The sequence below is a fragment of the Montipora foliosa genome, chromosome 6 (genome assembly GCF_036669935.1).
Source record: "Montipora foliosa isolate CH-2021 chromosome 6, ASM3666993v2, whole genome shotgun sequence".
Taxonomy (NCBI): Eukaryota; Metazoa; Cnidaria; class Anthozoa; order Scleractinia; family Acroporidae; genus Montipora; species Montipora foliosa.
Window position 1 is genome coordinate 53,664,597 of NC_090874.1, and position 15,000 is coordinate 53,679,596.

The 15,000-nt window shown below is 36.5% G+C and overlaps 2 protein-coding genes across 4 annotated transcripts in view; both read right to left on the bottom strand.

The window, feature by feature from the left end:
* LOC138005773 (tolloid-like protein 2) overlaps positions 1-358 on the bottom strand; it is a gene marked incomplete at its 5' end in the record, with an annotated part of 31,745 nt that extends 31,387 nt beyond the window's left edge. The window contains one exon of the mRNA XM_068851955.1: positions 40-358. Coding sequence (XP_068708056.1) covers positions 40-358 — 319 coding nt within the window. The remainder of the gene's footprint in view (positions 1-39) is intronic.
* Positions 359-8,146: 7,788 nt separating this feature from the next.
* LOC138007738 (microtubule-associated protein futsch-like) overlaps positions 8,147-15,000 on the bottom strand; it is a 7,735-nt gene continuing 881 nt past the window's right edge. Inside the window, exons 1-7 of one of the 3 annotated variants that reach the window (XM_068854799.1) lie at positions 14,602-15,000; positions 13,638-13,721; positions 13,066-13,197; positions 12,742-12,838; positions 12,544-12,617; positions 11,768-11,863; positions 8,147-10,676 (exon numbers count right to left, since the gene is read on the bottom strand). The exon at positions 14,602-15,000 is cut by the window's right edge and continues 881 nt beyond it. In XM_068854799.1, the coding sequence (XP_068710900.1) occupies positions 11,772-11,863; positions 12,544-12,617; positions 12,742-12,838; positions 13,066-13,197; positions 13,638-13,721; positions 14,602-15,000 (878 nt within the window). In that variant the 3' untranslated portion in view covers positions 8,147-10,676; positions 11,768-11,771. Of the gene's footprint in view, positions 10,677-11,762; positions 11,864-12,543; positions 12,618-12,741; positions 12,839-13,065; positions 13,198-13,637; positions 13,722-14,601 lie in introns of those variants that run through there. The other 2 variants (XM_068854801.1, XR_011124103.1) reach the window with 2 other exon arrangements.

Genomic DNA, 15,000 nt, shown 5'->3' on the forward strand with positions numbered 1-15,000 from the left:
TCGAGCCTCGTTAAAGCTACACTGTTCCTAGGTTCTCACCTATAGCAGTGTATGTCGCTAAAAACCCTTGGTCGTTCGATCTTAGATCACTGTCAAATTCCACCCACATGTACCTTCCACTTGAATAAGTTGGCGGAGGTCTGTTGTTCCCGCAAAATTCTCCCAACTTTGGCGAATTGTCAGCGCTGCCATCCCTTATTATGACGTGATCACACGAACAAGACACCAAACAGGTTTCCAAAATAAATGTCGTGAAATCGAGCCGGATTCGAGAGCCTTGCGGAACAGAAATTATCCATCGACAAGTCTCGCTGTTAGGATAATCAGACGGATAGTTTGGACTGGAAAAGCTTCCACTTAAGACACACCATTCGGATCACACTGTGCTTTCACGCACAGCAGAAAGTTTAGGACTGTTTGAGAACGAAAGGAAATGAAAGAGAATGCAAATTAAAGTCACTGCTGCTTTTCTTTTTGTATGTTTAGGTGAATAAAACAGATTGTATTCGCATGAGGAACACTGACCAATCATTTGATTAGCGATAAGAAACGTTATTCAGGACTTTGAGAAAAATAATCAGTTTAAAAATAAAATTCTTTCTTCTAATAAAGAGCAAACGTAGCATCCAAGTTATCGCATCGAAACATAGTCAAGAAAGTGTGCAAGCTCTCGTTTAGATTTTCAAACTATTACTTTTGCGTAAAAGAACTTAAACCCTCTCATTAGAAGGATCGGTACCACAACGGTGTATCATGTACAATATTGTGGTACCAAATGAAACACGAACTATTGCTGAACAAGATACAGTCAATATTGTGACGTAATATGTCACCGTGGCAACGGGCAAGCCCGGTAAAAACACTATTTATTTTGTCTTTAGATCCTTATCCCTTAGAAACGAACTTCGTGACCCCCATTTTTTATTTCTCAAAGGTAATCAGAAGGGCAAGATGAAACGTTTAAATAAATTCTGTATAGCGGATTCAGAGCCACCTTAATTCTGTGATTTTTATAAGGTGATTCTGAATCGGCTGTACACAATTCTTTTAAACTTTGCCGAAATTTTACCGTGGCCTTCTTATCACTTTTCATCGATTAAAAATGGGGGGTCACCGAGTTTGTTTTTGAGATATGAACAACTAAATCCAAAGTATAGGGTGTTTTTGCTGAACCTTCCCGTTGCGAAGGTAACTTATTACATTACAATAATGATCATATCTTGTTCAGAAATAATCGGTGTTTCATATGGCACCATAACATTGCTGTTACAAGATACAGTGTTGTGGCGTCATTCGATCTAGAGAGAGTGTCTTTTATGTGTTAAAATTATTTTGAGACACCTTAAGTTGTTTTGCAGCATACGTAAGGCTTACATAAACTTAAAAAAAAACATGATAAAATCAAAGTATCTTGGGTTAACGTTACGTGTCAGTTTTTCCTCAGAGGTAATAAAGAAGAAGGGATTTCGCTGGCATGAACGTTAAACGAATTCCCACACTTTGGCTTGTTGTGCTCTATTTTTTAAAAACATTACATTGCTACAAGAAACATGAACAATTTTGTACTTAACCTACCAAAAAATGTTAAACAAACAATTGAAGCAGACCAGCTATTCCTTTCCATCTCCATTTGTGACCCTGCATGTGTTGATTGCAAATGATCAAAACAAGGAAGAACTTGCTTCTTGCCTCCGAGGCAGATGCTAATAGTTTGACGTCACGGTGGGTTTGTTTTGACGAAAACAATCCGGTAGTCGATAAGGTGAAAGTTCGATGCCATTGTGTTGTTGAAAAAACACTTCTAAAGTTATGATTAAGTGCTTTTAAACGTCTTCATCGAAAAACCACAGCAGCAATACTAAGTCGGTTTGCTGCTCAATTGAGACAAACAAGGACATGGGCTGTACAACCCAATATCATGTTTACCTTTTTTAGGTACCGGTATATTGAAGTTTAATTAATTAACTGATTAATTACCCTAATTTGACTTGATTTTCTTTCATTGTTAATTTAAGTTTACAGTGTCCCCAATTAGTGCTCCAGCGCTAGAATATCCAGACACTTAAATAAAGTTTCTTTCCTTTCCTTTCCTTTCCTTTCCTTTCCTTTCCTTTCCTTTCCATCAAATAAGTCATAAGGAAGCTTCCTCTAACTCCATTTAACAGTGGCTTTGTTCTCGAACACTTCATGTCTTAGGTTAAGAAAAGCCTACTTTAAAATCCACTAAAATTAAACACTGGAAGAGTAACATTTGCCGGTCTTTATGGCCTCTATAGAGTTGAAATGTCAAAGGACTCTTTGCATATTTTCCTTCCTTTTAGTCAATGAAGCAGAAAGTGACAAAACAAGTCAACCCATCAACCTGATTTTTCCTGTGCTTTCGCCGATTATGTATTTTCTTTAAGCAGGTTGGTCCATTTACCGTCTGCGGTAGCAGGAATAGAACGGATGATTTTCAGACTGCTCTTAACAATACCATGGAAAGAGTTGTCAACATTTGGGCTTTTATCGTAACATGTTCGGTCAAACGTGAGAGACTGGGGAGCCTGCTCAAAGGGAGGTTTTAAAAATAACCATGAAGCGTTATGGGAGAATGGGGAAATTTGGTTTCATCAAACGTGTTGATAAAGGTCGAATTACCAACGTGAACGATTTGTAAAGCTGACGTTTCTAGCGTTAGCCCTTCGTCAAAGCGTATAGAGGAAGTGTGGGTGCAGAGTGTTCGAACAAGTATAAAGTTTCGATTCTTTTCCGGGTATCCCCGAGACAACATCCGAAATACATCTCTTTGAAAAAGAGTAGTGTCCAATTCCACTTTATTTCATAGGTACTGAGATTTATCCACGAAAATCACATGGAATAAAATTCGTACTGATTCTAAATGTAGCCAATCAGGAACACGAACGACAAAATTTCACTGTGAAGAAATATCGTTCGTCCAATCAGCAACGGGTACGACGAAATTTCACTAGTGATGAATGAACGTATCGAATGGAACGTCATCCGACAGCCGTTGCACAAAAAACGCGCGCTGTGAAAAATGGCCGAGCCGAGGGAAGGTTTGCTTCTGTTTGCTCAGTTGAGAAATTTATTTTAAAACAAGAAAACAGAAATGCCGCTCAAAAAACTGAACGAGATGTACGATTGCTTGAACGACTTTTGAAAAGGAAGGTCGAAGACAGGAAAATGGAATTTATTCCAGCGGTTGATCGTTCGTTTTCTGATACTTGTCAACTCGTGAATAAAAATCGTACGCCCGCATTTTCCATGAAGTAATCTCTATCTACCATGTAACTCTGATTGTGGAACAACTCACTGCACGTGTACCTGTCACTTTTTTCCATCATCTTAAAGTTACAAATGTTGTGTTTTTGCTGATTTACTGTGTAAACGCTTACACGAATTCCCATATTTTGGCTTGCTGACAGTACTTTATTTTTTAAAAAGGTTACATTGCTACAAGAAACATAAACAATTTTTTCTTTAACCTACTTACAAATGTACATAAACAATCGAAGCAGACCAGCTATTCCTTTCCACCTCAATTTGTGACCCTGCATGCATTGATTGCCAATGATCAAAACAAGGAAGAACTTGCTTCTTGCCTCCGAAGCAGATGCCAATAGTTTGACGTCACGGTAGATACAACCCGGTAGTCGACGAGGTGAAAGCTCGATGCCATTATGTTGTTGCAAAACCACTAATAATTCTAAAGTTATGATTAAGTGCTTTTAAACGTCTTCATCGAAAAACCACCGCAGCAATACTAAGACGGTTTGGTTCTCAATTGAGAGAAACAAGGACATGGGCTGTAAAACCCAATATCATGTTTCCCTTTTACGTATATTGAAGTTTAATTAATGTTTATCGGCTCAATCCATCAAATAAATCATAAGGAAGCTTCCTCTAACTCCATTAAACAGTGGCTTTGTTCTCGAACACTTCTTTTCTTAGAAAAGTCTACTTTAAAATCCACTAAAATTAAACACTGGAGGAGTAACATTTGGCGATCTTTATGACGTCCATAGAGCTCAAATGTCAAATGTAGCACCCTTTTTAGTCAATGAAGCAGAAACTGACAAAAACAAGTCAACGCATCAACCAGTTTTTCCTGTGCTTTCGCCGATTATGTATTTTCTTTAAGGAGGTTGGTCTATTTACCGTCTGCGATAGCAGAAATAGAACGGATGATTTTCAGACTGCTCTGAACAATACCATGGAAAGAGTTGTCAAGTTTTGGGCTTTTATCATAAAGTGTTCGGTCATACGTGAGAGACTTGGTAGCCTGCTCAAAGCGAGGTTAAATAACCATGAAGCGTTATGGGAGAATGGAAAAATTTGGTTTTATCATTTGATAAAGGTCGAATAACCACCGTCAACGATTTTGGAAAGCTGATGTTTCGAGCGTTACCCCTTCGTCAGATTTTCCTGTTTCACTCTCCCACCGACGCAGCACCACAGTTTCTTTAGAAACTAGAAATTTGTTATGGGAGAGTGCCTCTTTTCGACAATTGCAGAGTATCCGAATAAGTACACGGTTCCGATTCTTTCCCGAGTATCCCCGAGATAACATTTCAAAAAGAGTAGTATCCAATTCCACTCTACCACGCAACTCTGATTGTGGACAACCCACATGTCATCCTAAAGTCATAAGTGTTGTTTTTGCTTATTTACTGTGTAAACGTTTAAACCTGTCTCGCCGATTAACTAAGCCTTGGTTAAATTTCAAGCTCAAATCACCGTAGCAATTTGATAACGGCAAATCGCGCTACAATCGTGCACTCAGAACTAATAAGCAGCTGTTTTCGTTATTTCATTCATAACAACGATCACGCAAAGGTGGTGCGAGCGCACTGCTTGGCACAGAATTTTGCAAGTGGACAGTTTTCAACATTGACTACGTAAAAGCATTCAGTGTGAATTAGTCAGTCACAATTAAAAGCCATGAACGAAAACAAAGAAAAAAGATGAAAGAAGAGCAAAATAAAATAACAAATTGTGTCTTTTTTGACTTTGAATGTTTTTGACGCCATCTTGGCCGGGGGCCACATGGCTAAAATTACAGTAAATGTATGGGATTTTGGTCGACTTTGAACAGCTGCAGCGCCGCTAAAAAGGGACGAATTTCCAACTTTTGCCACTAATTTAAATAATTTTATTGATATCATTCATTCAACAGAAAATAAGGCGATTAAGGAAGGTACGACAAAGGTAAATTAGAAATGTAAATCTTCTCACGTGGCCTCAAATTTTGCGGCAATTTGCATGATCTTGATTAGAAGGGCTTGTATGAAATCTTAAAAATACGTTTATGGTCCTTGTAGCCTGATCTTCTTCTTTATATTTCATGAAAATAATCTCTGTATAAATGTCTTTTAAAAGAAACTTTCACTGTGGAAATCCACCTCTTTGTAGCGGCGTTAATTTTAGCCGTGTTTGGCCCCTAGCCAAGATGGCGTCAAAAATCGTGAAAAGGTCTATAGAAGTTAAGTTTTGCACGGCAGCCATGTTGCATGGCAGGAACAATAGATTCTTTTTCCTATGGGAACAAATGCTCTTTCTAAGGCAAAACATTTTCATTGTTCCTGCCATGCAACATGGCTGCCTTGCAAAACCTCTATTGTTTTGCGTGAGCTATTAGCATGCAAATGAACTGCCTTTGACGTCACCATGAATACTTCACGGTTTTTTTTCAAGAAGACAAATTTTTCTCCCATTATTTAAGCCTCATTTGCACTAGCAAGTTTTCCTTGACAAGTTTTCCTTGGTAGTTTAAATGAAAAATATGACAAGTTTTCCTTGACAAGTGCACTTGACAAGTAATTTATACTATCGTTTTCAATTTACAAAACATGTTTCGACATACTCATGTCATCTTCAGTTGCAAATGAGCTTTTCAACGGTTGTACATTTGAATTTATGTTAAGGTATGTTGCAAAATTACATGTCAGAACTTGCGTACAATTGTACGCAAGTTCTGACATGTAATTTTGCAACATACCTTAACATAAATTCACATGTACAACCGTTGAAAAGCTCATTTGCAACTGAAGATGACATGAGTACGTCGAAACATGTTTTGTAAATTGAAAACGATCGTTTCTTTTTTGAGAGTTATTGTTACTCTGCTATCGTTACGTCCGTAATTTATACTAGCAAATATCGTCCTTGACAAATTTGATTTTTCCTTGACAAGTGTCCTTGAAGAAGGACACTTGACAAGGAAAAACTTGTCATATCTTTCCATTTACACTGCCAAGGAAAACTTGCTATTGTAAATGAGGCTTTAAATATTATTTTTACCTAAAATAGATTTATGTTAATGTGGCATAACTGTTTTTAAACATTTAAACATTTAAACATTTAAACCAAATGAAGTTTAAAAACTTGATTTGGTCCAAAAATATTTTTTTTCAAAAACGACCATTACATCTTAGGAATACCCGGCCACTATTGTATAGGTGGTCTGCAACCATTATCTTGAGACACAGATAGCAATGCTGTAATGTACAATTGCTGGTCTGGGGCGGATCCAGGTTTTTACAAAAGGGGGTTCGATTAAAAGTGCCCCTGTAGGGGGGATCCTCCCCAGGAAAAGTTTGCAATTTTAGTCCACGGAAACGCGATTTCCGGCATTCTGAAGTAAGTCAGCGTGTTTTAATGTCTCACTTTTTCACATCCAAATGTATGTAAAGCTCAGTGCGTGGTTGCCAGCCATGTTGGCGAATCTGGTTTCTGATTTCGATTCGTCAAATATGACGAATTCTTGTCAAATCGCCAAATTTATGTAAGTTAGTTCAACAAATGGCAGCCGGCCATGATTTCCACAAAAATAACGATGCTGCAAACATGCTAACACCTAGTTCTTAAAGCAGCAAGGAACTACTCAAAGAAGTCTTACTTCAAAGAACTACTACTCCTTAAAGAAACAAAAAGCTACTCGTTCTTAAAGCAGCAAGGAACTACTCAAAGAAGTCTTACTTCAAAGAACTACTACTCCTCAAAGCAACAAAAAACTACTCGTTCTTAACGCAGCAAGGAACTACTCAAACAAGTCTTACTTCAAAAACTACTACTCCTTAAAGCAACAAAAAACTACTCGTTCTTAAAGCAGCAAGGAACTACTCAAACAAGTCTTACTTTAGAGAGCTACTACTCCTTAAAGCAACAAAAAACTACTCGTTCTTAAAGCAGCAAAGAACTACTCAAAGAAGTCTTACTTCAAAGAACTACTACTCTTTAAAGCAACAAAAAACTATTCGTTCTTAAAACAGCAAAGAACTACTCAAAGAAGTCTTACTTCAAAGAACTACTACTCTTTAAAACAACAACAAACTACTTGTTCTTAAAGCAACAAGGCACTACTTACTGGTAGTTTTTCTACAGCAAAGAGACTTGTTGTAGAACTAAGGACAGGATTGATACCGGTATACGTACCTGATTGATCAGTTGAATTTCAAAAGTGGCTCAAATACTCATTCACCCCAATTTTGGAAAATGTTGGCTTGTGTGGTATTCAATGAAATGTAACATATTACCTCCCGTTTTACCCCATAAGACTTTACTTATGCAGTGTCTATGCTGGCTAAAAGGAACAATAGATTTTATAACCTGGGCCAAGTTGATGCATGTGAAAACAGGTTTCAGTGGGGTAAAACACAAGTTGTCCGTCCATCGTAACTCAGCATGGCCACCGTATGCCTTTAGACAGAATTAAATCTTTTCAAATGCAAATTAATTTGCCTGCATTAGCCTCCATTTCATGCTAGATCCAGATCAACCGTTAGAATACGAAACTGGCCTATTCATATGCTACCTGCATACAGTTAAACATACTAGTCTTCTGTCCTTTCGACTCCTGCAGAGCATTACTAATATTTTATGTTAATGTGTAGCGTCTCTCATCAAATGTTGCAGCATATTAAGTACGGTTATATCTATATTTACTGAAAAAGGGTTTAGTTGAGAAATTCCTTATAGGAAGATATATTCACCGCGCTGGCGAGAAGTCTAACCATTTCCAGATGAATTATAAAGGCAGCACTTTCTGCTCAGCAAACGTTTCCAATTGGGTTGTCACTTGTTGTTCAAAAGCACCTCAGTTGCCATACGCTCGGGAATAAACAACAAAATATGACACAAACTGTTGTAGTTACAGTTCTGTTTTTATTTACAACTTTCCACAAAAAAACAAAGAATCAAATTTACTTTATGCATAATTATGAACTGAATAGTGAAGATTTAGTTTTAGCAAGAAGTCTAAAAGCAAAGTAATATTGCTAGGAATCCAAAAAGCAATAATCTAAACTGATTTTAAAAAAACAAAAATTTCAAAAGAACCTCAACAGTAAGTAAAGGACGATAAAACTCATGAAAATAGAAAATACAGCATAAACATCCGTCACAAAAAAAATCATCAGAAAACGTAACAAGGAGAGGTCCCATGATTTATGAGTCAAATGGTCAATGAGTCAGTGAGTCATGAGTCAATGAGACTCACAGTCATAATAGCAATAATTTATTGATTAAGCCTAAGCCCTCGTTTCAGTGATTAGGCCTAAGGACTCTATGAAATTTCAGCTTTCATTTTATGGGTTAGGGTAACTGCACTAACTCATTGACTCATAAATACTTGATACTCAACAAGGAACGGGCACACCTTTGCTCACTTAGATTATCACATGATTTCATGATCATGTGCAACAATGGTGTCCTTGCCACACATTTCAAAGTAATTTTGTCTCTGTTCAAACAAACTGTCTCGGAATTCATCCAATCATAAGGAATGAAATTGATTATTCATAAATGACTGTGATGAATGCCCCGATGAAGTTAAATGGTCTGAAAAGTGACTTTGTTGTTGCTGTTATTGTTTTAAGACAACCTTTAATTATAGCTATATTTAGAACAGTGTCAAGAAAAATAATGTGTTCAGATGTAACCACTATCCGAGGAAAAAAAAGTGGAAAAGGTCAAAGCAGGGGATGTTAATCTTGATCTTTTCATAATTTTGTGTTGTTCAGTTTTGTTTATTTTTTATTGTCTGTTGACAAATAATGGACAAAGTAAGAGAAAAAAAAAACACAAATGAAGTGAGTAGGAATAAGAAAAGAGGAGAGATCAGAAAGACCCTATAATTGAAAAAATACATAAATAAATACTACCTAATACTTATTAAAAGAAGAAAGAAAGAAAAGAAAGAAAGCTGAGAATTATAAAAGAACCTAATTACAAAAGAAAATGGCTAACGGAAATGCACATGAAAGCAAGGATAGCGTCAACAGTACAATGAGAAAACAAGCAGTCAGAGAAATGCAAAAAAGCTCTACAATTGCAAAATACCTAATTGCGAAATTAAAGCGCCTAATGGGATGAAAATGCAACATAAAACACACAACAGACAACAGGCAACAAAACACAACCAACTAAAGTAAGCAACAAACCAAAACAGGCAAGCAAGGGAGCAACACATAGCAAGGAAAAAAATAGAATAGAAAGTTAGCAGATCGTGGTAAAAGAACGTAAAAATGAATTCAAAGAGAAAGAAAACAAACAGATTTGTAGAATTTTTTTTATGCAAAACGTAACAAAACTATGGAAAATAAAATAATCTGAATAGATCTGCTCGTGTCAAGACTTGAGGCGAGAAATACTTTTGATTTGCTGCGGATGAAGAATTTTAACTTGCAAGTATAGAATGAGCACAGAAAATTTCAAAAACATTTTGGTCTTAACATAATAACATGAACCATAGTGTGTGTAGATGGCAGTTTGTTTTCTACAAGATGTCTGTTTAGGTCTTAATCAAAGCGTTATAAGACAGCACAAGGGAATAATACACATTTTTAGTGAGCATTTTGATGTCTTAAAACAATAACAAAGCTATTCCTTTTCAACTTATCACTGAACTGTATCTTTAACTGCAGCCAATGTGATTGCTTCACTGTCATTTATTAACGAATCAAAATCCTAGCTTCAAATTGGATGAAAACACAAACGGAATATTAGATCACAGATAAAATGGCATCCGTGTCACTGTACAATACCAAACCAGGATCTCACGGAAAAATGACTTCACTGACTTAATGTAAAATGTGAGCAAAACAAAAGGTTTTTTTTAAATGTTAAATGAATCTTGTTATCAAGCACACCAGCACATTTGTTTAAAGAAGAAAATATATTAGGAGATTGTTGCTTTATTTTAAATTATTGCTTTTTGGTTAAATAATTTGCTAAAAAATGTAATGTAGCACTCTTCTTCAAGTGTATTAAAAATACAAACATTTTTCTTAATTCTTGCATTTAAAAGACAAGGAAATTTGAAGCTTTACGCAAAACAAAAAAACTTGTTTGTTCCTTGTACATCTGTGACACTTTAAACATGAAAATTGCAAAAGGCTATGACAAAACGTCTTTGTTTAACAAAAAAAATACAATTTATGTCTTCGCAACTTCATTAATTTAAATAACTGTAGCAATTTGAAATAACGTACTTGCTTTGTAGTGAAAATTCTAATCTGCAGTGTGAGGAAAAAACATTTTCTGACAGTATTAAAGCAGTTTACTCTAACTTGGTCTCTGTAAGTTAACTCAGAAATATTTACAATTAAATGTACAGATGGAAAAGGACTACTTACAATAAATTATTTACACATTACTGAACTATTGAACAGGACCTGAAAATAAAGAAAAAGGAATTTGAAAATAAGGTGGTAATTAATTCTTGGCTTGCACTCACGTGATTAGAAGGTCATGTTAGTGTACAAAACAAAAGCAAAATGTCGCTCGTGTTTTGCATAATAATAGAGCCAAATTCCCAAAAGACATTTTTGCTATTGTTCAGTACACCAACATGGCTGCCATGACGTCGGTACAAGCCAAGGATATATGTTACTTTAATTGTGCATTTGGGAATTTTGAACTAAAACGTTTAATCTTAACATGCGATATGATGTGTTTTGCAACAAAAACTCATACTCAATTCTGTACTAAAACTTCAATTTGTGGGTCACTAGAATAACAATATAATAATTTGCACTCTTGACCTCTAAAATAGGAATGGTTTGACCCAGGAGTTATATACCTCGATGGAATTTGATCCTCTGGGTGAAAGTAGTCCTGAGAAGGACTGTTGACAGTGACTGCATGACGTTTCACTACATTCATTTGAATTTCCAACCGTCACTTGACTCTGAAGATGACTTCTGCTGAGGTTGTCGAAACGTCAGTCACTGCCAACCGTCCCTCTCTGGATTACTTTCACAGACATTGTATGACAACCAAATTCCATCGAGGTGCTTCACTCTCTGTTATCACATCAGCTGTAACTGTTATGATATTCAGATAATACTTGGAAGCTTTTTCATTTTCCCTTTTTTTTCATGGTATCTCTAATATTTACTCAAATTATTTTTGTGAAAATCATATCATAATGATAAAGGTGTGTTTGTTATGGGAACAAACCAAGCTTAAAAAGTCTGTAAGTAGATTTCTTAACTTGAAGTGGCTCTTGGCATTGTTCAAAAGACTTCAATGGCAGCTAGGTAGGTAGTATTAGGTCTGAAAACTTGTCCTTGGCTGAGCTCAGGCTTGTAATAATTAAAAAATAGCCAACTGGCTTGACCTCCCCTAACCAGGTTGGACTTCAAAATCTGCTAGACTAAATTAAAATTTAACGTTTTTCCCTTTTTGTTGAAAATGTACCTCAAGGGTAGATCTCTTAAAAGTGGTTATGTATTGCCACTGTTGTATTTAACACCGACCTTACCAGTTCAATAGTTCTCACGCCTCTTGGTATCAAGGGAGAGCACAAGGCTGAGAAGACTGGCCTCTTGAGCTCTCTTACGATCACATTTACACCAGTCTACATTTGTAAAAACAAACAAAACATTCCAACTCATGTAAACTTTAGAAGTGTAGAACCAAGGCTACTGATGCTTTCCGTCTTCACATTACCGTGCACACCGTACACATGTAATTAACGAATGAAATGATATATGAAATTAATCATATACTGAACTGTGGATATGAAACCAAATAAGGCTATAATCCTCGCAGTTATGGACGCAATTTTAGCAATTGTGCACAGAGAAGCCTAAAAAATTCAGGACTTCAACGGGGTTTGAACCCGTGACCTCGTGACACCGGTCCTGAATTTTTCAGGCTTCTCTATGCTGTTGCTAAAATTGCGTCCACAACTGCGATGACCATAGCTTTATTTAATTTCATATCCGCAGTACAGTACATGATTCATTTCATATATCAATTCGTTCATTGATTCATTCCTCAAGGGAAAATTAGAACCCACAAATGACCAGCTCCCAATGTCAGTGGCTTCATAGCTCAGTTGGTTAGAGTGTCGCACCGGTATCGCAACGTCACTGGTTCAAATCCCCGTTGAAGTCCTGAATTTTTCAGGCTTCTCTACGCAATTGCTAAAATTGCGTCCATAACTGCGAGGATCATAGCTTTACTTGAGTACATATAATTGCTTTCTCTGCCAAGTTGTTACGCAAAATAGTCCTTTTAGCTCACTTCACTTACCATCCATCTCAAACAGCAATCTTAGCTCTGCCTTCAGCATGCTAACAATTTGTTCAAGATTTTCAGACAGCTCACTAAAATTAAGAAGGAATCATTGTCACAGAGGTATGAAGATAGAACTAATGTTATTCCTCTGTTAACCAGTAAGTCATTTTAGTTATCACTTGCAAGTTTTTTTTCATTTTAAACAAAACTTACAGAATTTCAAGGTTTTGTTTCCTTGCATTAAGCTGATCCAGGTAGTTATTCAAGCTGAGCCAGTCTTGTTTCAAGCCAATGCATTCCTCCTGACATTCTGGAACATAAGCAATGGTAATGTCATAACGATTAATGAGCAGTACTTTCTGAGTGTCTCCTTAAAATATTGGAACCAATAATAAAAAATGAAAAGAACTATAAAGGGGACCAGGATTTGTCTTGATCAAGACAGCACTCTGGAACTCTTAGCCTATAAATATACATGTAAAATGTATTTTCAGAAACAAAATAAAATGTCATATTATGTATCAACACTTCACTGACCTGCAAATTTCATTCCACTGAGTAGCTCTTTCTCAACTTTGAAAATGACATTACCCAAAGAATCAATTTCTTGATCCAGGGTAAACTTTTCTTCTGCAACATAAGCTGAGATCTCTAAACGGCTTTTGAACACTGTTGAGAAATAGCACCAAAATAAATCAGAAATTTAAAATACTATCAATGGCAACTTGTGTTGCCTTCAATGATAATAGTAGCTTTTTGCAAGTTATATGTAACCAGGTCAAAACTAAGTCTAGAAAAGTGCAAAGCTACTGTGCAGTATTTCCCAGAGTGGTGCTGTATATTATCATGCTACGCAAGGTGATTTAAACTTTTAAGTTCACTTGGTGAGTTATCTCCTGAGCTGTCCGTCACCATTCAAATAAAAGCTTAACTGCGCGTTACTTACATTCCACTTAGGTGATGCTTTCTAATATGCAAGTCAAACTTGTTCTTAAAATTTACATGTATGTTTGTGGATACAATTCTTCAGTGTAAAGATTCAAATAAAAGCTACAGGTCCTCTTGATCGTTACCATTGTCGTGAACAATGATATCTGAGTTTAACTCACATTTGCTACTTGCAATGGCAGCCCTCTTTCTAAGCACATTTTGTCGAGGAGGCTTTGGTGGCAATTTTCCCCTTAAACTGGCAACTGTGGAAAAAATAAAGAAGAAAGCTATCAGTTCATTATTTTTTGTTTGAAATGATCGAGAAAATCTATATCTTCAGAATATCATTTGTCAGGTATATATTCCAAGTAACTTGCAATAGGTTGCTTAATTCGGGCAATCCTGGAATGTTATTGGAACACAGAAATGCAAAGGCGTTTACAGGTCTACTAAAAGATGGGGGATAAAACAGTTCAGCTTTCATTTTGAAGGTTCTGAGTATGCTTTAATTTTCTATTTTGACAAATTACTTAACACCTCACTGCATTATATTTTACTAGAGGGAGCCAACTTCAAACAAACAGTTTCCTTCTATTGAAAAAGAATTGTCAAAGAAATTTTATTGTCTGAAGGGAACAAGGCTCAGCTCTTCCCTATGATACCCCCATGTGGCTGCAAGCAAAATCAATATTGGGCATTATAACAATTTAATTACTTTCTTACTGTGTAGTGCATGTGAATGAAGCCAAAGTACCGTTTAAGAAGACATAAATCTCAGTAACATGGTTATTCTGCACTACAAGCTTATATTTCGTGTAAAGTTGTTTCCCCTTAGATTATGCGATCAATTTGCCCGTCTTTTGGAATGTCCTTTACAAACAACAAAAGTTCTAGACTGCCAAAAGTATCTCTTTTGCTATAGAATCGTTGGAACGAACGCGTACGGACACACGTACATTGAACTTTTAATGGCTGAAACTGCAGGCCGCAAATACCACGGGCATAACCACAGTCTTTGCGCCCAGTAGTTTCAGCCATTTTGAACAGTTCGTTCATTTCAACGATTTAGAGCAAAAGAGAGACTGCTTGCAGTCTACATTAGTTCCAAATACATTGCAGTTTATCGTACTGTAGCTTCCTCACCTGTTTTAAGATGTGAGATGGGCTGCTGCTCTCCCTCAATGTCCTGTAATTCAGCAGATGCCCCTGCAGTTCCTCCACCAGAATTGACAACACATTCAGTTTCCTCACAGCACAAACCTTTACTGAAGCTCGTCTTCCTTGCATCATCATTCAAAGTTTGTTCTTCTGGGTTAGCCATAACGTTCTCATGTTCAAGAGAAACTTTCTGGGATCTTACAGGGCGTTTATCTACCATTAAGGGTCCTTCAACTGTGGCAAAAACAGCTTCAGCATCAAGGGATTGGCAAGCCTCTTCAGGTTTCATTTCTGATGAGTCATCAGTCACAGCTTTGCTGTCTGTTTCTTCTTCATCTGATGTTTTTGCTTCCTTTAACTCCACATTTTCATCCCTGATGTTAT